Consider the following 27,311-nt stretch of genomic DNA (forward strand, 5'->3'; position numbering starts at 1 on the left):
CGCTCTTTTTATCCTCGGTTTATTCCCTACAACTTTTGGGTTGGTGTTTTCCGTTCTCCCCTTCGTTTTGTAGATAAGCTCCTTTTGTTTTTGTACATAGAGATTCCTTTTAATGTTGTAAATATTCATTTTGTAATAAACTTCTTGTTTTTTTTGTGACACAGCACGTTGATTATTATTTAATCCACACACCACTTTTATTACTCCCCTCCTCATCTCTCCTAGAGAGCCGGGGACGCAATAAAAGCAACACCCAAACTGAGTTAGCGGCGCCGTTCCCTTGTTCGTCATTCTGGCTCAGAGCAACAGACACACTTTGTGCTGAGGTTTCTGGATTCAGCGCTGCTTTCAAACGTGTACGTGAGTCCGCTCGGTGTCGGTAATCATTTTTACCGTGCCGGGGTGAACCAACCCACCTTCATGTCGCTAGTGTTCCACCGGGTGGTTACGTTAGCCCCAGGTTCCGGTTAGCTTCCAGCTAAAAGGCTACAGCACTCTCCTCCCAGTCCCACCCTGCTAGAGAGGGCCTGGAAAAGTTCCCCCACACATCAAAGTGATTTTTCCTTTATGAGCTTTTATAACCTTGTTAATCAGGATAGTTGATTTGCTGCTGCACATAAACTGTCAGTCAGAAGCTCTGCTAGCCTCTTATCTTAGAGGAGCTAGTTCAATTTGTTAGCTTGTTATCAGAATCATAGTTGCAGTTTCATCATCTGAGCTGCTTTTTAAGATCTAGGTAAACTTGTTCAATTTGGGGTTAAAACAAACGTTTTCACATATTTTCCATGTAGTTTTTTTGCCAGTTCCTCTTCTGAAAGGTAGACAATTGTTTTTCTCTTTCCCTCAGAAAATCTTAATATTCTCCTAGTTTGGCCCAGCACAGTTCACTTCCCAGTTACAGCAACAGCCTTATATCGTAACCACATAAGTGGAGAAAATGTTCAGCAGCAACGAGAGAATTTGCTGTTGCATTTAAGTGATGTTTACTATTATTTAACATTTAAACATATTTTCTGAATTTTTATTTATTCTAAAAACCCTGGTAAGGGATGTTTTTCTGTATTTGGAGCATCAGAAAAAGTTTTATGGTGGAGGTGATGTTTTAAAGTCACTGAGAAACTGCATGCATGCAGTTTGTTGTTTAGCTGCTAATGCAGTAGCAGGTGCAGCTGCTAATGCAGTAGCAGGTGCAGCTGCTAATACAGCAGAAGGTGCAGCCGCTAATACAGTAGCAGGTGCAGCTGCTAATACAGCAGAAGGTGCAGCCGCTAATACAGTAGCAGCTGCAGCTGCTAATACAGCAGAAGGTGCAGCTGCTAATGCAGTAGCAGGTGCAGCTGCTAATACAGCAGAAGGTGCAGCTGCTAATACAGTAGCAGGTGCAGCCGCTAATACAGTAGCAGGTGCAGCTGCTAATACAGCAGCAGGTGCAGCTGCTAATACAGTAGCAGGTGCAGCCGCTAATACAGTAGCAGGTGCAGCTGCTAATACAGCAGAAGGTGCAGCTGCTAATGCAGTAGCAGGTGCAGCTGCTAATACAGCAGAAGGTGCAGCTGCTAATACAGTAGCAGGTGCAGCCGCTAATACAGTAGCAGGTGCAGCTGCTAATACAGCAGCAGGTGCAGCCGCTAATACAGCAGCAGGTGCAGCTGCTAATACAGTAGCAGGTGCAGCCGCTAATACAGTAGCAGGTGCAGCTGCTAATACAGTAGCGGGTGCAGCCGCTAATACAGTAGCAGGTGCAGCTGCATATTTTTGCAATAAAAATGTTATGTTGTAATGGAATTCATGCATTAGTTTTTGTTTGCTTTGAACCCAGAGCAGACGTCACACGCCAGACAACACTGCATACTTTAGTATTTGTTCATTTATCACGAGTAAGCATACTTTAGTATTTGTTCATTTATCGCGAGTAATATCGATATCGCAATATTAAGCACTGTTATCGAATATCGCAGGTTTTCCTAATATCGTGCAGCCCTAATTTATACAATAGTTTTATAAAGCTGCTGAGAGTTTTATCTTCATTTCTGGTTCAAAAACTGTGATTTGTTTTTAAAGGGACTTAGACACTGATCTCTAGGCCTCTTTATGTGTGTTCTAGCTGATGGCAGCTTTCAGTCAGACTGGCCACATGAGGGCTGTGTCTTACCTGTGTACAGTTTTAGATAATAAGTGTCGTGTGTCAGCAAGGTGGCCTCCGGAGCTACTTCAGCATGAACTGAGTGTGGCTACAGGAGGACAGAGCTCCAACAACAGCTTTTAAAGTGTTATTTCAAACAGAATCGTGTCCTGTGCTATCTGTGGCAACACATAGCAACAAATAAGCAACGTTAGCTGCTTTATGCTACAGATGCTAGTGCTGACATTGATGTGATGTTAGCAGAACAAAGATAAACTATTTGTTTGTGCTAGCAAAAGTAGCTTCCGGCGAACCATTGGTCATCTTAAATGTTGTAAATTTCCCAGAGATGCCATGGTGTCCTTTTGAGACTACCTCTAGTTCCCACCTGCCATTAAAATCCATCAGCAGTGACGAGGTCTTAGACACGCACACCAACGTCACACCTTTGTAGTTATTCACACAACTGGTGATGAGCATGAACAAAGCAATGAGAGAAATTAAAGCATCACATTTGATGGGAGCTCAGCATACAGAGAGTTGATAATTCACTCATTAATGCAATCCTAATAAAATGGTCGTTAAAAGTTTGATTCCCCAGAGTTTATGTGAGAGGTGCTGTAAGCAGAGGGCTGATGGTGCTTATAAATGTCGTTCTTTAAATCGAATCAGCTCAGACTTGTGGGGCTGTGATGATTTGAATCTGTCTGGCTCTCGAGTCTTCATGTTTAAACATGAGCAGCTCCAGCTGCAAACATACTCAAGCCTCTCGACTGTGACCCACGACATAAAGCTCTCCTCAGTCTCTCCCTGCGGCCATACCGTCAACATTCTAGCTTTTCCTAGTTTGTGTGTTTTGACTGATGATGTTTTTGCCTCTTTGACGGTATCTCTTTACCTCTTTTTATCCTCGTCAGACTTTCAGCTCATGGATTTTGATCTCAAGCCTGCCTCAGCTCTGCCGCTCTTGCCGATCAGAGTATTTTTTGCACGCTTTTGACTTTTTTCCTGTTTTAAGTTTCCTGTTTTTAGAATACTGGTAGGAATTTGAAAGCTGGGATCTGCACATACAAACAGTACCAGAATGAGTGTTGTTAGTTTGGGATTGTTGCGTCATAATCCACCACCATGTGTCTGGTGCAGCCATTGGGCTCTGAAGCATCACAGGAAGTGTGTTGATCTGACCTGCTGCTGGCTCTCGATGACGGCCAGAGCTTCTGCCATCAGCTTCTGGTTGACACCGCAGAGGTTGGCCACTTTCTTCTGGCATTTGTGATGAACATTCATGCTGCATTCTGCACAAAAAACCAAATAAACCCAGTTTTGCCATTTGATGTTAATATTCATTACTACTTTAATATCCTAACTGTAAAATTATTCTTAGTGTTTTGGTGAATGCTCTGTTGCATAGTAAATAAATTCTTGATACAGATTCAGTGGCTTATTTCACACAGCTGCTGCAGCAGCTGCATCACGTTTCTGCGAAGCTGATTCCTGATGGAGTGATGGTAAAAAGGAAAATATTTCCTGCCATCTCAGTCGTTGGAAGCTCTGCATGTTGTGTACTAAACTGTCATAATTCCCCGGTGGAAATCATGTGATCATTTAGACTGTTTCAGCTTCTCAGATGAAATTATCTCCATTGGTTTGGAAAATAAGCCTCTTATGTTACAAAAAGCATTAAAAATACCCAGAAATCTGTGTGTTCACGGGTAACGCTCTCCTCTTTAGGAAGTGGGACATGTCTGTTATTCCTCCATCTTATTCAGACAAAAGTCAAAAGGATTTTATATCAATTTTTTATAAATATTGTTGAATATTTTGTTTCATTTAAGATTTTATGTCTTTGGTTGTATTTTATAATTATAAATGCGAATGTTTAAGTTTGAACTGAGATCACAAAATGTACTTGATCATTATTTATCTATATTGATATTATTCTTATCTCTTTGGTCATTTTTATTAGTTTAACCCAGTATTTATATTTACTTTATTGTTTTTCACTGTTTTTTTTGTGGTATTGTTATTTTTGTGTTCATTTAGGCCAAAATAAAAACTTTTGTTTTAGTTTAAATCTGGAATGACAATAAAATACCTCATAATTCCAACTTAAATAGACATTTGAAAGAAATCTTTAGTCTAAATCTGTACATTTTAGCAGAAATAAGTTTAAATTTACCAAATAACTAATTTGTTTCTTTAAAAACATTTTTACGTTCAATTAAAATTTCCTTTGAAAACTAAGTAATAATAATAAAATTCACCTTGACACATTTATCCAAGCTCTTATCTAACATAATCTAGAAATGACATCATCATCATCTAATATCATGCAAGATCTATAATCATGAGGATGTCTGAGCTTCATTATCCTTAATCTTTAATCATCTCAACACAGATCTGACATCTGTAAATAAAATATAACTCTATAAGTCTCACTAAATGTCTCTGAATGTGGTTTTGTAACATGAGAACAAAAGGTAGTCATGCTGACCTGCTTTTTTAGACACTGTGATAAAATCAGGGTAAACATCTGTGACCTACATTGGTGGGTCAGAGAGAAATAATAACACAGCTGGTAAAGTCACACTGGGCTGAGACTGTTCCTGACCACTGAATTGGTACGTTTTACACACGGGGACACAAATCCTAATAAATAGCAGCTTTTCTGCAGGTTGTCTTGTAAAAATTTACTCACAAATTCTCTGTTCATGTCTAATTTTGTTAGTATTTGGTCACCAAACCCCTCCTCAAGTTGCAGAAACTACACTGAAAAAATGGTTGGCCCAAAAATTTGACTTTATGTAATTTAATTACATGTAAATTTTCTGTGTAATTGTTTTACTTAAAGTCAACGAAAGATTCACTTTTAAGGTGTTGTGATTTGGTAACGCCTGCTTTTACAGTCCCCTAATTACTAAGTACATACATGGTAATTACATTGTAAGTAAAAGTGTATTATTGTTTCTGAGTTCTTAAACCGTTATTACCATGTAACTCAGGCTCAATTTTAGTTTTTATTTGTATTAAACATTCCCAGTAAATACAGCTTTACACAATAATTATACTTTGTTACAATTATACACCTAAATTATACAATAATACACTTTAACTTACTATGTAATTACCATGTAAGTACTTAGTAATAAGGGACTGTAAAAGGAAGCGTTACCTGTGATTTTATAAATTTTTGTTAAATCAAAGGGTTTAGTCGTGTTTAGGGCCAAGAATTACTGTTTTGGGTGGAAATTGAGAAGCGTTCCAGATGCCTTTCATAACATTGAAACTTACAGATAGGAAAGAGAACCTGGAAGACTATGGACACTTGAATCCTAATATTTAAAAACTGATCAGAAGATCCTGGTTTTTTATTTTCCTTTGCATCCAAACTTCAAAGGTTGCTACTTTTTGGTTATAGCTGCATCTCCACCTGTAATTTCTTTCTCTCTAATGTGAATAAGATTAACGAATATCTAAAGGTGCTTCCTCACCGTCACATTTGAGCCCCTGCCTGGCGAGCCCCCACAGCAGAGTCCCACAGTGTTGACAGAAGGTGGGACTTTTGTAGTTGTAGACCCTAAACCTGTGGGGCATGTCGATCTTGAAGCGCTCCTTGTGGATCTGCAACACATCACACAGAAAGACTAAAGGACCTTTGCCACCAGTGTACGGCTCCATCATTCTAGATCTAATCAATCAGAACAAGGATTTACATCACAAGCATGCATCTGTGTGGGATTTCCACTGTGATTATTATTTATAAAAGTGAAACCAGAGCATTTCCACATTTCTGTCTTTTCATCATCATTATTTATTTATTTCCAACATGCCAGTAACATCACAATTAAAAACAGGATATAAATCAATAATAAACCTCACAAGATAAATCAATAATAAATCAAGCTGACATTGTTGTAGGCATGTTCGAAAGAGAGTGGGCGCAAGCCAAGCCTATTCAAGCTCACCCCTATTTTTCACTAATAGTTTAACATTCAATATGTAGAAAAAACTCAAATTCAACAACCTTATGACCAAAGAAAATCATAACAATAATAATACTGGTAATGTAGACAATTTAACAATTCTTGTTAATATCATTGATTATATAATGTATTCCCATACACCTTTACTCACATCATCGCCCATTCTCATTTGTAATGTATTTTAACCAAACTGTTCTTCTGTAGTGTGCTTTAAAAATCTGAATATTTTGACATTGTTTGTGATCCGTCTTTAAGTTATTCCATATTTTTATTCCACACACAGACACACAAAAGCTTTTACGTGTTGTTCACACCAGTGGTAATTTAAATATTTGATCTCTCCTTAGGTCATGTGACGGATCTTTAATTATAAATAGCTTTTGTAAATTATTTGGTAGAAGTTTATTAAATGCTTTGAAAAGAATTTGAACTGTTTGATATTTAATTATATCCTGTAATTTTAATCATTTTGATTGTAAAAAAAGTTGATTTGTGTGTTCTAAGAATCCAGCCTTAATCAATTCAATTCAATACCGCTCTTTTTTGTAATATATAAAGCGGCTGTAAGGAGCATTGATAATTATTCCCCCATACCTCAGCGTCATAAGTAAAATAAGGGAGAACTAAGGAGCAATACAATACACAAAGTGTGTTGCAATCAAGAAATGACTTGGCTTTATTTATTATCGATTGACTTTTTGAGATATTTTGTTTTGTGTGTCTGATGTGAGGTTTCCATGACAGTTTACGGTTTATTGTGATTCCCAAAAATATGCTTTCTTGTACCATTTCAATTTGAAAACCATCTATATTTATTGGCAACTCAAACTTTGTTTCTTGATTACCAAATTGTATTGCTTTCGTCTTGTATAAATTTAATGACAACTTATTGCTGTCCATCCATCTTTTCACAACAACCAATTCTTCATTTATTGTTTTGATAAGATTTGGATAATTGTCACTGCTATAAAATATATTTGTATCATCTGGAAATAAAATAAATTTTAGTCATGTAGATGTTTCAAAAATTTCATTAATGTACAAATTGAACAAACTAGGTCCCAGTACTGATCCCTGGGGTACACCACAATGTCAAGATTTTTTGACTTTTTCTGTCCAGTATTAATATACTGTACCATTCCACTTAAATAACTTCTTACCCAGTTCAATGCCACACCTCTAATTCCATATATTTCCAATTTGTCAAGCAGAATTGAGTATTTATTCACCAGGAACATATCTATGTAATGACAGTCAGTAGAATGTTTGCTTTTGCATTTATAAACAATATTTATAAGTTCTTGTTCGGTTATAGCTGCAAGAAACATTGAGTGTGTGTTTACTTTCATATTTTCATTAAATTGTCCAACTGGGATGTCTCGAATTTCACCTGCTAAATTTGGTCCAATATTAAAAAAAAAATAATTGAAGCCATCTATTGCTAATTCCATATTACATTTGTTTCCATGTGCATCTCGAAAATAGTGTGGATATCCTGTCTTTGTGGTTTTGTATTTAATCAAACCATTCAATATGTCCCATGTTCTTTGTAGATTATTTTTTGTTATCATATAATATCTTCCTATAGTACAGTCTTTTACTGTGTCTTATTATATTAGTTAATTTATTTTTGTATATCCTATATCGTTGTTCTGCTTCTTTAGTTTTGGAATTGATACATTTTTTTATAAAGATAATTTATCTTTTTACAAGCATTTAATATTCCTTTTGTAAGCCAAGGACATCTAGATTTATTTTTCTTGGAGCATTTTATAATGGGACAGTATTATATAAGGAATCAAAAATTTCTAAAAAGGAGTTACATGCTTTGTCCACATCGGTCTCTCTATAAATCGAACTCCAATCCTGTGATGACAAACTATTATTGAAAGTATTCCTTTGTTTTTATTCTTTTGTAGGTGACCATGTCAAGTTCTGTGTCTTTCTTTACTTCACACCCAGTAATGGTAAAAATGGGCAAATGGTCAGTAATATCAGATATGAAGAGACCACTGATTACATCATTTGCCATATCATTAGTAAAGATATTATCAATACTTTTGGCACTGTGTGTTGTTATTCTACTTGGTTTGGTGATTACAGGATAAAATGACATGCTATACATTGTATTAATGAAAGCATCAGTTGTTTTAAGTTTGGTTGGGTTCAACAAATCTATATTGAAGTCACCACATATGTATGTTGGTTTTTTGTTCACTGTAGAAAAAATATTCTCCATCCTTTCTTGAAAGACGTCCATATTCGAACCGGGTGGCCGTTATATACAACTTACAATAATGTTTTCTTTCTTTTCATTAAGAATTTCCACCGTAAAACATTCCATTATGTCATCCAAAGCTAATGACGTGCTTTTTCACCATAAACTTTACTGTTTTATGGATGTATCCCACCTCCTGTTTTATTTTTCCTGTTTACATATTCAAGATTATAATCATCTACATGGAAATTAACTCCCTTTTTCTTATTGAACCAAGTTTCAGAGATGGCAATAACACTAAAAGGGTGAACATAATGTTGCAGGTATTCATTTATAGGATAAAAAAGTTTATACCGGTTCATGCTTCTGCTATTAAAGTGTATGATTGAGAATTTGCCTTCAGTATAGATGCTGTTGTTGAAATGCTCTTGTGGGTAATACGCACAACTTTTCTTGATAGAGACAAGAAGATTATTATCTGGGTCTATTTCATTTCCTAAATAGCTTGTATTGAATTCTGTATACACAGAAACCTCCAGTTCCATCCCTTCTAAGTCAGATGTCCTCTGCATAAGTTCATTGATCTCATTACTCATGGAGTCCGTATGCTTGAGGCATCATGCATGAACAAACATATCAAATCAAATCAAATCACTTTTATTGTCACGTCACATGTGCAGGTACACTGGTACAGTACATGCGAGTGAAATTCTTGTGTGCGAGTTTCACAGCAATTCAATTCAATTCAAGTTTATTTATATAGCGCCAAATCACGACAAAAGTCGTCTCAAGGCACTTCACATAAACATTCCAATTCACAGTTCATTAAGCCAATCAGAAATAAAGTTTCCTATATAAGGAACCCAGCAAATTGCATCAAGTCACTGACTAGTGTCAGTGTCTTTACAGCAATCCTCATACTAAGCAAGCATGCAGCGACAGTGGAGAGGAAAACTCCCTTTTAACAGGAAGAAACCTCCAGAGGATCCTGGCTCAGTATAAGCAGCCATCCTCCACGACTCACTGGGGATGGAGAAGACACACACACACACACACACACACACACACACACACACACACACACACACACACACACACACACACACACACACACACACACACACACACACACACACACACACACACACACACACACACACACACACACACACAATAATGTGTCTATAGTTCTATTGTGATGTTTTTTTAGATCCAAAGAAGTTATCTATGATTGGTTAGTTGCTTAGTAGTTGCAGCTTCGGTGGCTGGCGGGTAGTAACTCACTTATATTTTTAATTTAATAAACATATACACAATTTAAAAAGTAAAAGTCTCGTTATATATTTATATTGAAACTAATACGTATAAAATATAGCGTTATCTCCCGTGTCACGTGACGTTACGTGACCGCCGTGGAAGCCGCGGTCACGTGATGCAAGTCTGTTCCATTTAACCGTTTTCTTTGACCAAGGAAGGACCGTGTCCTCGTAAGCAAGGCGCCTCAACATCGAGAAGCACCCGTTGTTTTAACTCATGAGATTTCCCAACTGATGGGGGAATGTTTCTGTGTGTGGATTTTGCCGTGTTGCAGCACACCACACACTGCAGGACCAACACCGCCACAGCTGGGGTCTCTCACACGTTGAAAATGGTGAACCGGGCTTGACTGGAAATGCTAGTTATTCTGTCAGCATTTTATTTTCCTCACTCTGCTTAAATACTACAGCCTGTTATTTCTAATGAGGAGTTTATTCTTTACTCTCCTTAGTTTATTTAGTCATTTGGGAAATTTGAGCGCAGAAAAAAAAATCTAACGATGCATTACATGTGACGTTTAATGCGAAATAGAACCGAGACTCGAGCTGAAAGCCTGAATTAACACACATCTTAATCACATCGTAGAATCGGGCATCATCCTTTAGGTTATGTCGCTGCCCCGGTGGAACCCACTGACCTGAAGCATCTATAAAAATCAGAATGTACCTGCACAGGTAACCCCGCAGGCTTCAGAAGCTGTTTCATTAATAGTTTTGGGCACACAAATTCTGCATCATCAGATGAGAAGGAAGCGGAAAAAGACCCAGAAAAAGCATAAAAGCAACAATGGATTATTTTCCGACTGATGCAGACTCAGTTTGATCCACTCACCATCGTTTCTTTGCTGTTGATGGCTGAACCGGTGCATTTTGCAATGACTTTGTCTATGCATTTCTTGTGAATAGCAGCGTTGCACTCTAAAAGACAGAAAACACAGTTACACCCTGAAGGTGGACACCTACTCTGTGTGTGACTGTGGAAAAAAACGCGACACTCACGTCTGCACTGGTAGCCCTGCTTGTTAAGACCCCTGCAGTTGAAAAGAAGACATGAAGATGACTAACACCATAACGAGGAAAGTGGATCATTTGCAGGATCGAACTGTCTCAATCATACCAGACGAACTCTTTGCAGACGGAGCAGAAGGTCGGCTGAGGAAAAAACGTGGCGCTGAACTCGTGACGTTTGACAACGTGAACTTTGGCCTGCTTGATGGCACCGCGTCGCTGATGAAGGGTGAACAGACCGTCTCGGCCCCGATCAGACTCCGGGTCAGCGTCAGTCTGACCTGCAGTGTCTGAAACACAGCACGGCGCCGCTTCAGTGATCCGCCTTCACACCACGGTTTCAGACTCTCACCTTCTTCAGCAGAGTGAGAAGTGCTCGCTACGCATGCCTCTGTGAGTCAGCCATCTTTACCACGCCACGCTTCTCAGGATGTTTGAGCAAAATCACAAAACAAGACTGCTAATTCATCTAAAACACAAGCTCCTCATTTAAATCACACTGTCACACATCTGCATATCATTAGCTCGGGGAATTAGAACTGGGAGGTTGATGTTTATGTTAATAAATCTTCCCCAAATCCACTCAGCAGCACTGATGGGTAACGCAACACATCTGTTTTTATCAACTTCTGCAAACATCTGGATGTGGGAGGAAGTTCCTGACACACGGCGCTCGTCTTCTCAGCACCGATTTCCCGATCTGCTAAATATAGAGCAGTGAAAGGGCTTCTTCTCTGTAGCTGCTGGGAGTTCTCAGACCTTTGGCTTGATGTTAATGTCAGGAAAGTACCAGTGGAAAAAAATAAAGAGCTCAAATGACCAGTCACAATGCTTGGAGGCAGCAGGCGGGAGAAGGTCAAAGGTCTTATCTGCCATGTGAGAACACGTAGGATAAGGGAGGCTAGTCAACAGCGTGCAAACCCACTCACTATATTTCATCATTTGATCTAATTCCTTTAGATTCTTTTTCTATATTCCAAAACAAAAATCTCACACCAAAATTACGTCAGCTCTAATAATTTCACTGAATATGAATAAAACCAACATTTCGTTTGCATCGCTCACCACTTTTCTCCAGATAGTATTTGGCCTCCATCAGCAGGCGGCCCTGTGGCTTCATCTCCAGCTGGAACCAAACAAAATGCAAACGAATGAGAAAAATAAGAGAGAACTTTAATCTAAAAGATAAGGACGTGGCTCATGCTGAGCTGAAACAGAGCCAGCAGCTGGCAAAAGAAAACACCCACAGAAGGAGTAACGTGGAGCTGATTTTAGTCCTCTATTTACAATGTTTGTTTGATTCTGGGTTAGAAAGAGAAGACAGCTGCGGGTAGGCACCGAATGCCAAGCTCCACAGGAAAAGGCTTTACTGCTGACAGAATTTACTTTGGACTCTTGGTTAGGTGAGCTGTGCGATTGCTGACAATGTTGATTTTCCACAACCTTTATAGAGGTGCCTGACTCCTGTCTTCATCTGAAACATTATAGTTAGTGAGTGAGAATAGGAAGAGCAGTGGCAGCACTGTTGCCTCACAGCAAGAAGGTTGCAGGTTCAAGTCCCGTCTGTGGCCCCCTGGGTTCTCCCCCAGCACATGGGGGGTATTCCAGTTTCCTCCCACAGGCTAAAGTTGTTAGATTCAGATCACAGGCCACACATTTATGCAGATTATTGACGTGATTCTTCGTCCGACAATCCTAAAGATAAGTCTGACTTCTGTAACAGCTCTAACGGTTGAAGGTTTGTTGAATCTGTAGATTGAATTTGTCATGTGATCAGATCTGACGTCCCTCTTCCACACTACAGCAACAGAACACAACATTAATACACCGTTAGGAAAAGAAAAAACAGAAATAATTAAAGGCAACAACAACATCAGGCAACATTAAGCTGCTCACGAGCTAACTGACTCTAAGATATCATAGAACAAGAGAATTCATCAGGTACTCTTGCCGTGTGTGGTGTGTTAAGAACGCTCTGGTCTGCTCAGAAGCACCTCTGTATCACTCAGATTAGCACGGCCTGAGCTATCACATTTACGCTGATGACTGTCGATTATATGCAGCAATGGATGAGGAGACTGCGGGCTCGCGATTGGCTGCATGTTTAGACGATGTGAAGGGCTGGCTGGCATCCAATTTCTTAAAGTTAAATGAAAGGAAGACCGAGTCTATTGTTTTTGACCCCCGCAACCATCATGGCTCTCACCCTGTTTGTGACCTTTTAACGTTCAACCCCAAACAGTGTGTGACAAGTCTCGGGGTAAAGCTGGATGCTGAACTCTCAATGGCCCCACAGATAAACTCCGTAGTGAGGTCTTGCTTTTATCAGCTTTGCCGCCTGACTCGCCTCAGACCAATCTTGGAACGGAGGCATTTTGAGTCAGTCATCCATGCCTTCATTACCTCTCGCCTGGACTATGCAAACACCCTCCTAGTCGGTGTTCCGGTCTCTGCCCTGAATCGGCTGCAGGTCGCCCAGAACGCTGCTGCCAGGTTCTTGACAAATACGTACCAACGTACCCGTATTACCCCTGTCCTGGAACCTCTTCACTGGCTCCCTGTCATTCTCCGAGTACAGTTGAAGTTATTGACTTTTGTATTTAAAGCACTCAACGACCTGGCGCCTCCCCATCTCTCTGACCTGCTCACTCCCTATGTACCCACGTGCACGTTGAGGTCGGCTGACCTCCTGCTGCTGTGCACGCCCCGGATGAGATACAAATCACGGGGTGAACGAGCATTTGTACATGCTGCCTCAAAGCGGTGGAACTCGTTACCCATTATAGTTTGGCAGGCTCCATCACTGGCGGGTTTTAAATCTCGTTTAAAGACCCACTTCTACGACGTGGCTTTCAGACTCGTTTTAGTGTTTTATTGTGTTGTTGGTATTCCTCATGTTTTATCTGCTTTTGATCGGTATTTTTATCTTCTGCTTTAGGTGCTTAGAGTGGTTGTGTTTTGGTTTAGCCTGTGCTGCACTTTAGACAGCTCCCATGCTGCGTTTTAAACGTGCTGTATAAATAAACTATGGTATGGTATGGTATTATAAATCTGAGATATCGTTGGGTTGTCTGGGGGGGTTAGATTCCAGCTAACCCCCCCAGACAACTAGCCCCTAGGGGGCGTGAATAACCGGTTAAAGGCGTTTAGTAAAACGTGAATCCATACCTGTTCTGTGAATTGGCACAATAGAAATAAACTGAATTGGTTTCTGACCCCTGAATATTCCTGACAAGGTGTTAAAAAAGGATGCACTTTACATTTTCCTAAAATCGCTGTGTAGGTTGTTCACTAGAAGTTTAATTCTTGTCATTCAACAGTGAATCATCATCCTTGAGTCATTCGGTGTCCTTAGTTTCACAGGAAAAGGGAAGTCAAGGCAGATTTCCAGGTCTGAATAATCTCATGTTGTTGACAGATCTTGACATAGTGGATTAAACCTCTTTATGTCTGTGCAGTGCAGATAAAGTGATGATGTGTTTGCTTTTAATACCTAAAATGAGGATTACCCTCTTTTCATCATTTGACCTTTTGATCCCAACGTGAGCAAACCCATCTGGATTTATCAAATGTGTTAAAAACTCAGATTCTGCTGCACCAACCCAGATCTCCAGCTTGCCGTTCTCCTTCTTGCAGCGCGTGGCGAGTGAGTCCAGAGCCACTGTGGCCTCCGACTTCAGCTCTGCCGTCCGGTCTTTCACCATCACGTGCATGATGCGTCCGGGGTGCACGTGGGCATCGAAGGTGGTGCTCCACGGTGGGTACATGGTGGGCTTCTTCTGCTTGTACACTTGACCTTTGTCTGCAACGAGAAAGCTCGTCCTTACTGTCAGAACTCAGCAAAAGGCAGGAATTAAGATTTCACTTTCACTTCAGTAAAACCTACAGAGACAAACATGAAAGAAATCTAAATCCAAAGACACAAATATTCTGTTTCTACTTCTGTAAAAACAAGCACAAATAAAATCTAGGTAACACTTTAGTTTAGGGAACACAAATTAACCATTAATTAGCTGCCAATTAATATGCATATTAGTGGACTACTAAGTCTGAACTAGTCATTATTAAGCACTTATTAACAGCTTATTACTAATGCCACAATTCTAACATTAACTGGCCACAAATTAGGATTTTTTTTATCACAATAAGCCATTCATAATGGGTTGTTAACTGAAAGTAAATGGTTTGTTGCTGATTATAACGCACATGCTAATTAGATCAAATCAATATGTGGCTTTTAAAGAAGTAATTCAGGGGTAATCATTATTCTGCATTAATAACCAAAAATATTATGTTCTGGTATTATGTACATGAACAACAAACTTCACATGACTTCCTATCTCTGGCTCCTTCAAAGGCAGTTAGAAATCTGGGTGTTGTGATTGATGAACACCTGGCCTTTAAAGATCATGTTGCCTCTGTTGCTCGTTCATGCCGCTTTGCGCTGTACAACATACGAAAGATCAGACCATACCTAACACAACATGCCACCCAGCTCCTGGTGCAATCTACTGTCATCTCCCGCCTCGATTACTGCAATGCTCTTCTAACTGGTCTTCCAGGCTGTACTGTGAGACCTCTTCAAATGGTCCAGAACGCAGCGGCGCGTCTGGTCTTCAATCAGCCAAAAAGAGCACACGTCACCTCTGTGTTCATTGAGCTCCACTGGCTACCGCTAGCAGCACGCATCAAATTCAAATTGCTAACACTAGCATACAAAGTCCGAGATGGTACGGCTCCCATCTACCTGAATCCTCTTGCAAAGGCTTACGTCTCGGCCCAGCCGCTCCGGTCATCACAGGATGGTCGGCTAGCAGTGCCTACACCACGCTCAGGACAATCCAGACTCTTCTCATGCATCGTTCCACAAATGTGGAATGACCTTCCAAGCACCACCAGAGCAGCGGCTTCCTTTTCGACTTTCAAGAAACTCCTGAAGACCCTGCTCTTCAGAGAGCATCTTCTAAACTAGCACCCTCCCTGCACCCGTCCCCCCTCTCTACTGTCCACTCCTTGTTCCCTCCTCTCCATGATTTATGTCAAGAAGTTGTTGTTATTGTTGTTTTTAACCTCAAGGGCAACATGCCGATTATAATTGTAAGTCGCTTTGGACAAAAGCGTCTGCTAAATACATAAACATAAACATAATAGAGCCACAATCAATTAACCACTTGAAAGCAAGAACATGTTCCCCATTCTAAAGTCAGATTGTGTTCATACCTAATTACTAGTAGTTCTGTATTAATTAAACACTGAAAGGCAAGAATATGTTCCCCTGAATTACTTCTTTAAAAGCCACATATTGATTTGAGCTAATTAGTACGTTAATCAGCAACAAACCATTTACTTTCAGTTAACAAACCATTATGAATGGCTTATTATTGTAAAACTCTTAATTCATGGCCTGTTAATGTTAGAATTACGGCATTAGTAATAAGCTGTTAATAAGTGCTTAATAATGACTAGTTCAGACTTGGTAGTTCACTAGGTTTCTTAATTGGCAGCTAATTAATGGTTAATTTGTGTTCCCTAAACTTAAGTGTTACCGAGATTTTATATTCTGCTAAACAGAAACTGCCATAATTACAGAAGTGTTTTTCCATCAGTGTGGAAAACAAGCAATAACTTGTCAAAAGGAGCAAACATCCCGCGAAATGTCGCCGTTTTACCTACAAGTGTTCGCATTATTACGAGATGTTAAACTTGTTTTGATGAGATGCTTAGTAATGTGCTTTATTATCTTTAAATAATAAAAGAAATGTTCTCTCTAATACAAGAGAATGTTCTTTATTTTTCCCTGCTCTGATATGCTTCTGTACAATTTGACCAAAACAACCAGCATGAGTTAAAAACGAAAAATATATATATATATATAAATAAAAAGATTAAGTGTCCAGATTTGTTTAAAACAAAATTTTCACATATTTTCCACTTGAAGGTGTGGAACACTGACTTTTTTTTTTTTTGTTATTTCTGATCATAACGGGTCACTCTGAGTTTTTCATTCAGGCTGAACATGAAAATAGTCTCCTACACCTATCTCCTGCTTTAGCTTCTGATGAAACTCTAGGATTAGAGAAGCCCGACAGATCCACGTCACACTGCCACTTAACATTCATGGACTCACGACGGGGAAGGCTGTTGTTGGTTTAGCGTCCAGGAAACAGCAGAGAACGTTTCAGCTAGTGGAAGCTAACGTTAGCATTAGCAACTCCAACACACAGCAGAACTCCTCCAGGCTTGTGTTATTTGTGGAGTTAAAACATCAACGTTGCAGAGCAAACAGAGTCGGTGGTAGAGTCATGCTGCTGTTAGCCAATCAGTGGAGAGATGTTCATATATCAGGAAGTAAGACTCCAAATCTTGTCGTGTTCTGCTCAACTCTGATGTGGCACTCTGCTAGTTCCTGAAACAGGTGCATCGTGGTAATTTTTTTATTTACTTCATGGCATTTAAACCAAATTATGAATGTAATTTATGAAAAACTTGTGTGGTCACGAGTCACAAGCTCATTCTGACACTTTGAAAATTCATCCATCAAACCAGTGACAGATAAACAGGGTTATAGCCCAGCAGCGTTTTTGGTCCGCTTGCATAAAAGCCACATGGCCTCCCAGCACTGCAACAATAAAACCAGCTAAGCTCTTCCTCTCAAAGTGACCTGCGGGTTTCTCCATCATCGGCTCATCGCCTGCCCATCCATCAGCCCTGCCAGCTGCTGTCTGGTAAAGCGCTCAGAGAGAAGCCCTCTGTGCATCACACAGTAACCTTCACATGCAACATTCAAGATGTTTTGACCCAGAGTGTCATTTAGACTTCATTCACTTAAAAAAAAAGTTTGCTCTGCTCTTTTGAACATTCATAAACGGATGCGTTAAAAATAAAACTGAAAAGTAAGTAATTAAGTAGCTATAAGAAAGTGTTCAGGTGAGTTTACGAGTAGTTAGGTGAGTAAGGAAGTTAGTAAGTAAACAAGTAAGTAGGACTTAGGAAGTGTGAGTCAATCCACCTGAAAACAACCCAAACAACTTTAGTGACTATGCCAGACCTGTGTGGTGCTGGAACTCAATATGCACAAAATCAACAATAAGTGTGGAATATGTGCATAAAACTTTCATTAAACCATTTTTAACCACTCCACAAAAAAACAAGGTTTCTTTTTAGCCATTATCTAAAAAGACCTTTTCAGGGCTCCTACAACTCTGTTTATGTGTAATCAAGTCATAACGATAATTAGGAAAGTTAAAGTCCCATTAGTCATCACACACTGGTAACATTCATATCTGCATTTGACCCATCCTCGTGGTGAGTGGTGAGCTGCAGCTGTGGCCACACTTGGGAACTATTTGGTGGTTTAACCCCCCAATCCAACCCATTAAAGCTGAGTGTTGCAAGGAGGCAATGGGTCTTTGGTGTGGTCCAACTGGGATTTGAAGTCCAATCTCCCAGTCCAAGGGCGGACTCTCTACCACTAGGCCACTGAGAGTACATTCATCCATTCATCTACTGAAATATTTATTCCATAGTTTGGCAGTGAGCTGGTATCTAACTCCAGGAGTCACTGGGCGAGAGGTGGGAGGACACCCTGGACTAGGGCTGGGCGACATGGTCTAAAATCAACATATTGAGGATTTTACCTCGATAACGATAAATGGACGATAACTACTGGTATACGCAGATACAAAGGTTGTCCACTAGATGGGGCTGTCACATGTATCACGTTGAGTCACATTTTTACGTGACTCAAGGCGGTACAGCTTCTTAACTCATTTGATGCCAGCCGTTTCCTGATCGCTAAAGCCCTTCGTTGCCAGCGTTTTTCACAGTTTTTACTGTTTTATTTTTAAGAGTGTCAGAACGTTGCGCGCGAGGATGATGTCGACGCCAAAACAACCAAAACAAAGCGGAGCCTCACCTCTTGCATCAGGAAGAATCCGCGTGTTTCGAGCATTATCCGTTCTTTCATAATCCGTTGTTGAATTGTGATCGGCAGAAGCTTTTCCGGTTCGCACCTCACATTTTTTTTACAGGAACGGCCCAAAACGATCTCCTAACACATGGATTTTCTGCTTCCTGATCATGTGACGTGTGACGTACGCGGATGAAAATCGGCTTCAGAGCTGAGATGTTTGTTCTCACGGTGCGGGGGCTCGTCCGACGCCCACACAGTAAAAATGACTTTAGTCGTCACTGGCAATGAATGAGTTAAAGGGTCATGAGTGTTGCCAACCTACACACATCTTTTCATTTTTTATTATCAAATTTATTGACATGGGAAAAATCATCTCGATAAGAGTCAGAAATTTCGATAACGATAAATTTTCGATTTGTTGCCCAGCCCTACCCTGGACTGGTCTCCAGTCCATCACAGGGACACATAAAGACAAACAACCACGCACACTCACACTTCCAATTAACCAAACATTGTTTTTCTAGAGCGAAGAACCTGAAGTACCCGACCCGTAGAAAATTCAAACTGTCATGTGGAGAACATGCTAGCTACACTGAAAGGTCGCAGCCAGGATTCAAACCTGCAACCTTTTGTCTTAGCGGACAAAGGCCTTCCATCTGCACCTTCACACTGCCAAAAGTGAGTATAAAGATGAGCAAATAAATGAGTATAAATACATAAATATGGAGATAGGCAAGTGCATTGGTAATTAGTTGAATAGACTTGTAAGTTATTAAGTAATGTAACTAAGTACATAAGTGATTAGGTCAGTCCCAAAGTTAGTAGTTAAGAAGCTATGTAAGTAATTAACAAACAGCACAAACAAGTTATCTGTTATAAATAATTACCATCTCTAACACGTCCATCAGGGCTGATGAGCCAACAACCGTTGAATCCATTCTCCTACTTTCTCTGTTTTAATCTACTTTCACACGAACTGTAAATGATGTATTACACAGCTATTTTGGCATAAATACCATAAAGCTCCACTAAAAGTGCTTTATTTTGTGGCCAATTATATTACTACAATTAATTCTTAAAAATACACAAATATCTGTATAATCTGAAATCTGAGAGTTTCAACATTTCCAAAGAAAAGATTCTTCTAACGAATCGTTCGCGGTGTCCAGGGTATCTGCAGGTTTAGGGGCGCCAAATGTAAGACTTTTTAAGACCTTTTTTAAGGCCACTTTGACCAAATTTAAGCAATTTTTTAAAATTAAATATAAGCTATAATTTCCAGCTATTGCCTGGAACCAGTACTAACCATGTCGCGAACGTGGGATTAGCCATCCAGTTACCATTAATGTTGCACTTCCCCATGGCCCAAGCTCCCACTAGCTTAACCAGCTAATGTGCTCATCCAAAAATAGCCCCGTTTCACAACCAACTGAATGTGTACAGTTCCGCTTACGCCAACATCGTACACCAAAAATGCTGAATACTAACTAGAAATTCACTTGATGACAACACAGCCTTTGGTGAGTCAGTTGATGGGAAATAAAATGTGCAAAACACCGTTTTTCTGATAATATGTAGGGCAACTTCTGTGGTTTCGCTCAAAAGGAAAAGAAACTCAAGAACCCTTGATGAGTCTTTTTAACTTTATACTTCTGTCTTAGCTAAAGATAACCAGATGGAGAACAAAAATACCTGCTGTTATCTGATTTCTTCATACCGGGGACCTTTAAAAATGAAGTATGCGCAGGTTTTTCAGTCCTTGTATGCATATTCGTTGTAACAGAAAACAGTTTGAGAGCCTAATTTAGCATCAGAGCAACATTTAACTGGATTGTATGTTAATGTGTGATGAAAATGAAAACAAGATGATTTACAACCTAAGGCTCCATTCTCACAACAGGATTTAAAATAGTCGGCTGAGACACAAGGAAGCCGACACGTGAACCCATTTCACACAGGACCCTTTCTGGTCAAGAGATCAATCATCACTGGAGTAAACAAACATGGCGGAGGAGCATGCAGCGTGCTTCCATCACCTCGCTTTCTGATTGGCTACACGTCACATTTAACCGGCACAAAGTCAGACCGAAGCATGTTAATTATCACATCTGAGTGGTCCCAACATGCTTCAAAGCAGATCAGGTAGTTCTTACGCCATCACCGGCAGGAATATCTGACAAAATCCAGGTTACACCCATTGACATACATATATGGACAATGGGTTTCCATAGACTCCAATAACAGGTTTTTGTGCTAAAATGGGAGGTAGCCACCACCGCCATTTTAACCGTGTCACAGGTTCTGTCAAGCCCAGACAATTCCATAAAAGGGAAGAGAGGAGGAGCTGAGGGTGGGGCTGTGAGGCTGGGATCAACTGACGACACCCGGTCAAACTAGCTACAAGCTAACCTGAAGCTAACCCAAAGCTAATGCGGAGGTGGGAGCTAAGCTGATGGAGGCAGCAACCTAGCTACAACCGGAGTTAACTGTGCACAACACCAGAGCTTCTGAGTCAGAGATACGCCGGGCTGACCGCTGGGTAAAACCGGGTGGAACACAGAGGTCTCCGAGAGAGTGGTTTAAAGCGTGGTTTATCTGGTAAACATCGGCGCGATCTTCTAGCTTCTTGTCCTTTGTTTGGTGACCTGAGCGCCACTTCCGCATTCCCGCCAGGCCGCGTTGCGGCGCGGTTCATCCGTCCAAGTTTTTTAAGGTCGGTTTATCCTTATTCCTCAGTGGTTTCTCCTCCTGTTCCCTCCATAAGTGGTTTTTATAAACACCGTGGATCTAACCCTGCTAATTTACGTCCACTAACTCCAGCTGTTTTTGTAGTTTCTGATTCCTCCACCTCACTCAGCATGGCTCTAATAAACACCCGCTCTGTTAACAATAAGATCTTCCTGCTCAATGATCTAATTCTGTCTAAAAACCTGGATTTTCTGTTTCTGACTGAAGTTTGGCAGCAAACATCAGATTATTCTGCTCTGATTGAACTCTGCCCGAGTGGTTATTCTTTTCTTAGCCAGCCCCGGGGTTCTGGTCGTGGTGGAGGCCTAGCTTTTGTTTTCAGAGACCATCTTCCATGTAGCTCTACAACCTCTGGTCACTTTGCTTCCTTTGAACTGCAGCTGATTAAAGTCGGGCGTAAGGACCCGTTCTACTGTGCTGTGGTCTATCGTCCACCTGGTCCAAACAGTTCTTTCCTTCAGGAGTTTAGTGACTTTCTATCCTCCACTGCGAAGCTGTCCAGACTGGTGATTGTTGGTGACTTTAACATCCACGTTGATGATCCCTCTGATCTCTTTGCCATGAAGCCTTATGGACACCGTCGGCTTTACCCAGCATGTTTCTGGCCCCACACACACCAGGGGGCACACGCTAGACCTTGTTTTTACCCTGAGTCTAAATGCTGACAGTGTTTGTCCTGAGGACGTTTATATTTCAGATCACCATTGCTTTTTCTTTAACTTGTCAGTTTCTGCGTCCCCACCTCCTGCTCGCCGTGTGGTTAGTTCTCGTTTTCTTAATGAGAGCACAGCTAGCAATTTTTCTGCTGCTTTTGATCCACCCTGTTCTTATGATAACGACCCAGATTCCTTAACTTCTCAGTTTAACGAGCACTGCCTCTCCATTATGGACAACATCTGTCCTGTCGGAACCAGATCAGTTCCTGCAGTGAACCCTACTTCCCTGGTTTAATGACAGCCTTCGCAGCCTGAAGCGCCAATGCAGAAAGATTGAGCGTTTGTGGAAGAAAACCCATCTCCACGTCCATCTGCTGCACCTAAAGGATCTTCTGACATCCTTTAACTCTGCAGTCAGAGACGCTAGGGTTTCCTATTTCTCCAACCTGGTGTCCCAGAGCAAAGGGAACCCCAAGGTGCTGTTTAACACCATCAGCAGCATCGTCTCTCCTGCCTCTCCTACAGCCTCCATCCACTCTGTTGCAGACTGTGAGAACTTTCTGTCTTTCTTTGTGGACAAAGTCAATAAGGTTAGATCTAGCATCTCTCCTTCAGCCTTATCGTCACCTCTCCCGACTCCAACCAGGCCCATCATCCTAGATAGCTTTGCTCCTGTTTCTTTGCCTGAGTTAACCAAACTAGTTAACTCTATGAAGACCTCTGCATGCCCCCTCCACATCTTACCCTCATCCTTGTTTAAAAGTGCTTTTCAGTCCATCGGTCCCAGCGTGCTCTTTATAATTAATGCTTCTCTGGTCAGGTCCCTGCTTACTTTAATAATGCTGTAATCCACCCGCTTCTTAAAAAACCGAGTCCTGACCCCTCTCTCCATAGCAGCTTCAGACCCATCTCTAAACTTCCGTTCATCTCCAAGATCTTGGAAAAGGTTGTGGCTAAACAACTCACAGCTGCTCTTGATGAACATAACATCTATGATAGCTTCCAGTCAGGTTTTCGTAGAGCTCATTCTACTGAAACAACTCTTCTTAGGGTCTCTAATGACCTTCTGACTCACAGTGATGCAGGGGACTGTTCTGTTCTGGTCCTGCTGGACCTGACTGCAGCCTTTGACACTGTTGACCATCACCTGCTACTGGAGAGGCTCAGAGACTGGGTAGGCCTATCAGGATCTGCTCTGGAGTGGTTCTCCTCTTATCTCTCTGAGCGCTCCTTTTCTGTGGCCGTCTCCAAGTTTAGGTCCTCCACCACCTCTCTTACCCATGGTGTCCCACAAGGTTCTGTGCTGGGGCCTCTGCTCTTCCTCCTCTATCTGCTTCCTCTTCAGCACATCCTGAGCTCCTTCAAAGGAATCTCCTACCATTTTTATGCAGATGACATCCAACTGTACATCTCCTTTAAGCCCCATGAGATGTCTAAACTGCAGCGGTTACACACCTGCTTAGACTCTATCAAAACCTGGATGGCTGGGAGCTTTCTTCAGCTGAATGAAGATAAGACTGAGATCCTCATCTGTGCCCCAGACAAGCTGGTTCCCAAAGTCAGAGACTCTCTTGGTCAGCTTGCTTCCCACACCAAACCTTCTATCAGGAATCTTGGCGTGACCTTTGACCCAGCTCTCACCCTGGATTCTCATGTCAGTTCTCTTGTTCGCTCTTCCTTCTTCCATCTCAGGAACGTTGCTAAGCTGAGTCCCATTCTGTCCCGCTCTGAACTTGAGACAGTTCTCCACACCTTCATCTCCTCACGCTTAGACTACTGTAACTCTCTTTTCACGTGTCTGAGCAGAACCTCCCTGAACCGTCTACAGGTGGTTCAGAACGCCTGTGCTAGGCTTCTGACCAAGTCCTCCAAACACACCCACATCACCCCGCTTCTCCTCCAGCTTCACTGGCTGCCAGTCAACTTCAGGGTTCATTTCAAGATCCTGGTTCTGGTCTATAGGGCCTCGTGATTTTTATCTTGAGAGGCGCTTTAGAAATGATATTTTCTTCTTCTTCTTCTATTTGACGTTGTTCCTCGCCACTGCCAGGATTAAAGCCATGCAAAACACACCGCTGCACTTCTGGAACGATGCAGGAGGTAAATAAGCCGCTAGGTCACACGTAAGTTTCATTTATATGTTTACGTTTATTTATTTGGCTTTTATCCAAAGCGACGTTACCATTTTCAACCTTTAGGGCATGTTGTGATCTGTGGGGGAAACCCAAGAATGCATGAGGAGAACATGCAACTCCACGCAGAAAGACTGCAGCCGAGTTTTGAACCTGCAACCTTCTTGCTGCGAGGCAACAGTGCTAACAACTGCGCCACTACGCAGCCCGTGGAAATTACATAGCTGCTGTACTTTTATTTTGAAAATTACCAAGGATTTTACACTGAAACCGTGTGTGATTTCTTGTCTAGCCCTATGTCAACGGCGTAAATTGAGGCATCCCAGAAGTGGCTCGTGGAAAAAATTGAACCCGATACGAGGGCTGGGCAATAAATCAAAAATTTATCGTTATCGAAAATTCTGACTCTTATCGAGAGAATGTTTCCCATGTCGATAAATTTGATGATAAAAAATTAAAAGATGTGTGTAGGTTGGCAACATTCATGTCCCTTTAAGATGCTGTATCGCCTCGAGTCACGTAAAAATGTGACTCAAGGTGATACCTGTGACAGCGCCACCTAGTGGTCAATTTTTGTTTCTGTGCATTCCTGTAGTTATCGTTGATTTATCGTTATTGAGGTGAAATCCTCAATATATCGTGATATTGGTTTTAGACCATATCGCCCAGCTCGCCCCCAATCCTATCTTCAGCAGCACGGCGCTTCTGGGACCCGCCTGAAAAATGTGGCGTTGCGGCTGGTTTGTGACGCTCCATAGACTATAATGGATTCTATTTGAAGCGGTGACGCTCCGCTGCCAGTCCGTGCTGCTGATGCTTCCAGTGTGCAGTAAGGGATTAGTCTAGACTCTAAGCTCTGCACAAATAACTCCAATGTTCTCAGACCAAGTGTGTGTGTACAAATGGCAAGTAAAGATCTCATCTATCTTAATCAAAACTATCCTTGGAGCCGTTATGGTCGGAATTACTCGGTCAGGATTAATCAGGAGCTAATGCAGGAGATAGGTGTAGGAGACTATTTTAATTTTTGGCCTGCATAAAAACTCAGAGTAACCGATTATGATCAGAAGTAACCATTAAAAATGTTTTTGAAGTGAATCACACCTATAATCTGTGCTTTTTGTAAACACCAAAGACTTTTTTATTTAACCGTAATTTGCCCAGGATGTTCCTTCAGATTAGACACGATTAAGCTGAAGTATGCTTTTATAAAGTGCACCAAAATGCACAAGAACTAAATAAGCTCAAATCAACCTGTCGCAGTCACAAAATCTGCCTAATAAACACATTGGTCAGTTTTAGAAGAGCTTTCAACTCTCCTAAAGGAGACAAATGACCCACACCTAGGACTCCAAAGCGCTTTACACTACAGTGAATCATTCACGCACACACACACACACACACACACACACACACACACACACACACACACACACACACACACACACACACACACACACACACACACACACACACAGGTGATAATGAGCTACAGTGCACCCACAGCTGCCTTGGGGCTCTGACAGAGGTGGGGGGTGCCACCAGTCCCTCCGACCACCACCAACAGGAAAGGTGGGTTAAGTGTCTTGCCTAAGGACACAACAGCAGCATTATGGGGCTGGAGCCGGGATCAAACCTGCAACCTTCCGATAACTGAACAACCCGCTCTACCTCCTGAGCTACTGCGGCCACAAGTGCTTATTGTCTCAGATTTACTTCATCATCAGGGAGGGAAATAACAGAAAGCAGGTCCGACGAGTCCTGGGAACATTACAGAGCAGAGGCCCATAATAACATGTCTGTGGAGATATTTTACATCTGCAAAGCTCATTTTTGAAATGCTGAACTCATCAAAAGGTTGATTCTTAAAATGTAAATGGGTTACAGAAGATGTTACTATATGTTTATCAATTCAATTATTTCAAAGGGACTCAGTGATGAGCTGGTTTAAGAAGAAATGAGTGAAATTTAACGATAAAAATTTGACTAATGAATCCATCCGCAGTGTGATGCTGCTGTTGGTCACGTACCTGTGTCGATGGCCTCCTTCATGTAAACAGCACAGTAAGGGTTCAGCACCTCCTCGTAGTAAGCCAAACCCGAATCGATCTCAAAGTTGGAGAACCCAATCCGCAGAAACGGAGACATGTTTGCCGATTACCCTCTGGCCTCGACTCGAATATCCAAAACAAGCTCCAGGAAAATGTTTCTGACTGTTGTGAGTTAGTCTGAGGAGGTGAGGCTTGTCAGACTTGCTGCCGCTGAGCACCTTCCCTCTGCTGCAGCACACACCATCTACCCCCTTTTTCCTCCAGAGGCAAGATGGGCTGCTAGGGAGGGGGAGGAGGCTGAGAGGAAGTCTGCTTCTTTCCGCCCTCGACGAATCAAACAACCTGTGAGAAGAAGAAACAAAAGAAAATATCTGTGATGCTGTAACCACAAGATCAGACAGTAAATACTGAGTTCTATCTGTCAAAAGTTCGTTTTAACTCTAAAAAAACAACTAAACATCTCCACACACAGAGGTCCTCCTCAGAGGGGGTGCAGGAGAGGACAGGAAAATGTTTGCCTATTCACACCCTAAAGTCAAACTAGCCTGCAGAACCTCATCTGAAAATAATTCATCCGTAATCTTTAAATAACAGCAGCACAGAAGCACACAAAGTAAATGAAACCTCACGAATTTGTGATCAATCACGGAAACCAGCAACCTGTAACGTGCTTCCTCCTCGGCAGGCTTCAGTTTGGTGGCGGTCGATGTGATATTTGAGTCCAGCTGTAGAGCACTGTGTGTGTGTGTGTGTGTGTGTGTGTCACAGTGGTTTAGCAGTGGCTGGGAGCTGACTATTAATAGGTCTGAAATACTAAACGCAGATGATGAATATATGACTGTGTGGCTCTGAGTCTGGAGCTCAAGGAGTGACACCAGTCGTCTTCTTTACTGTCATGAAAACGAAAGTAGAAACCCTTAAAGAGCTCCTGAAAGTAGAGTTAAGGAAAATTGGGAATTTTCCTTTGCACTGCTTACAGTTTTACTTGAAAAAAAGAGCACTGTACAAAAGAAACCGACAAATCTTGATTCAAACTCTGCGGCTTTCCTCCAATTTTATCTCATTGCTTTGATTAGCTGTTTTGCAGTTAAATTTTATGCAGTGATTTTATCAAGAGTAAAGCTGCCTTTAGGGAAACAACGGCTGTGTATCTAATCAATCAATC

At 41.3% G+C, this 27,311-nt stretch overlaps 1 protein-coding gene across 2 annotated transcripts in view; it reads right to left on the minus strand.

The window, feature by feature from the left end:
* prkcq (protein kinase C, theta) overlaps window positions 1-26,465 on the minus strand; it is a 50,976-nt gene extending 24,511 nt beyond the window's left edge. For both annotated transcript variants that reach the window (XR_011516233.1, XM_054739879.2), the window contains exons 1-8: window positions 26,126-26,465; window positions 14,250-14,449; window positions 11,713-11,773; window positions 10,757-10,937; window positions 10,639-10,670; window positions 10,472-10,557; window positions 5,614-5,743; window positions 3,308-3,417 (exon numbers count right to left, since the gene is read on the minus strand). Coding sequence is in view for 1 of the 2 variants with exons in the window: in XM_054739879.2 (XP_054595854.2) it covers window positions 3,308-3,417; window positions 5,614-5,743; window positions 10,472-10,557; window positions 10,639-10,670; window positions 10,757-10,937; window positions 11,713-11,773; window positions 14,250-14,449; window positions 26,126-26,243 (918 nt within the window). In the remaining variant the exon portion in view is untranslated. The remainder of the gene's footprint in view (window positions 1-3,307; window positions 3,418-5,613; window positions 5,744-10,471; window positions 10,558-10,638; window positions 10,671-10,756; window positions 10,938-11,712; window positions 11,774-14,249; window positions 14,450-26,125) is intronic.
* Window positions 26,466-27,311: the final 846 nt, after the last annotated feature.

Source organism: Nothobranchius furzeri, chromosome 1 (genome assembly GCF_043380555.1).
Source record: "Nothobranchius furzeri strain GRZ-AD chromosome 1, NfurGRZ-RIMD1, whole genome shotgun sequence".
In the NCBI taxonomy this organism is placed as follows: Eukaryota; Metazoa; Chordata; class Actinopteri; order Cyprinodontiformes; family Nothobranchiidae; genus Nothobranchius; species Nothobranchius furzeri.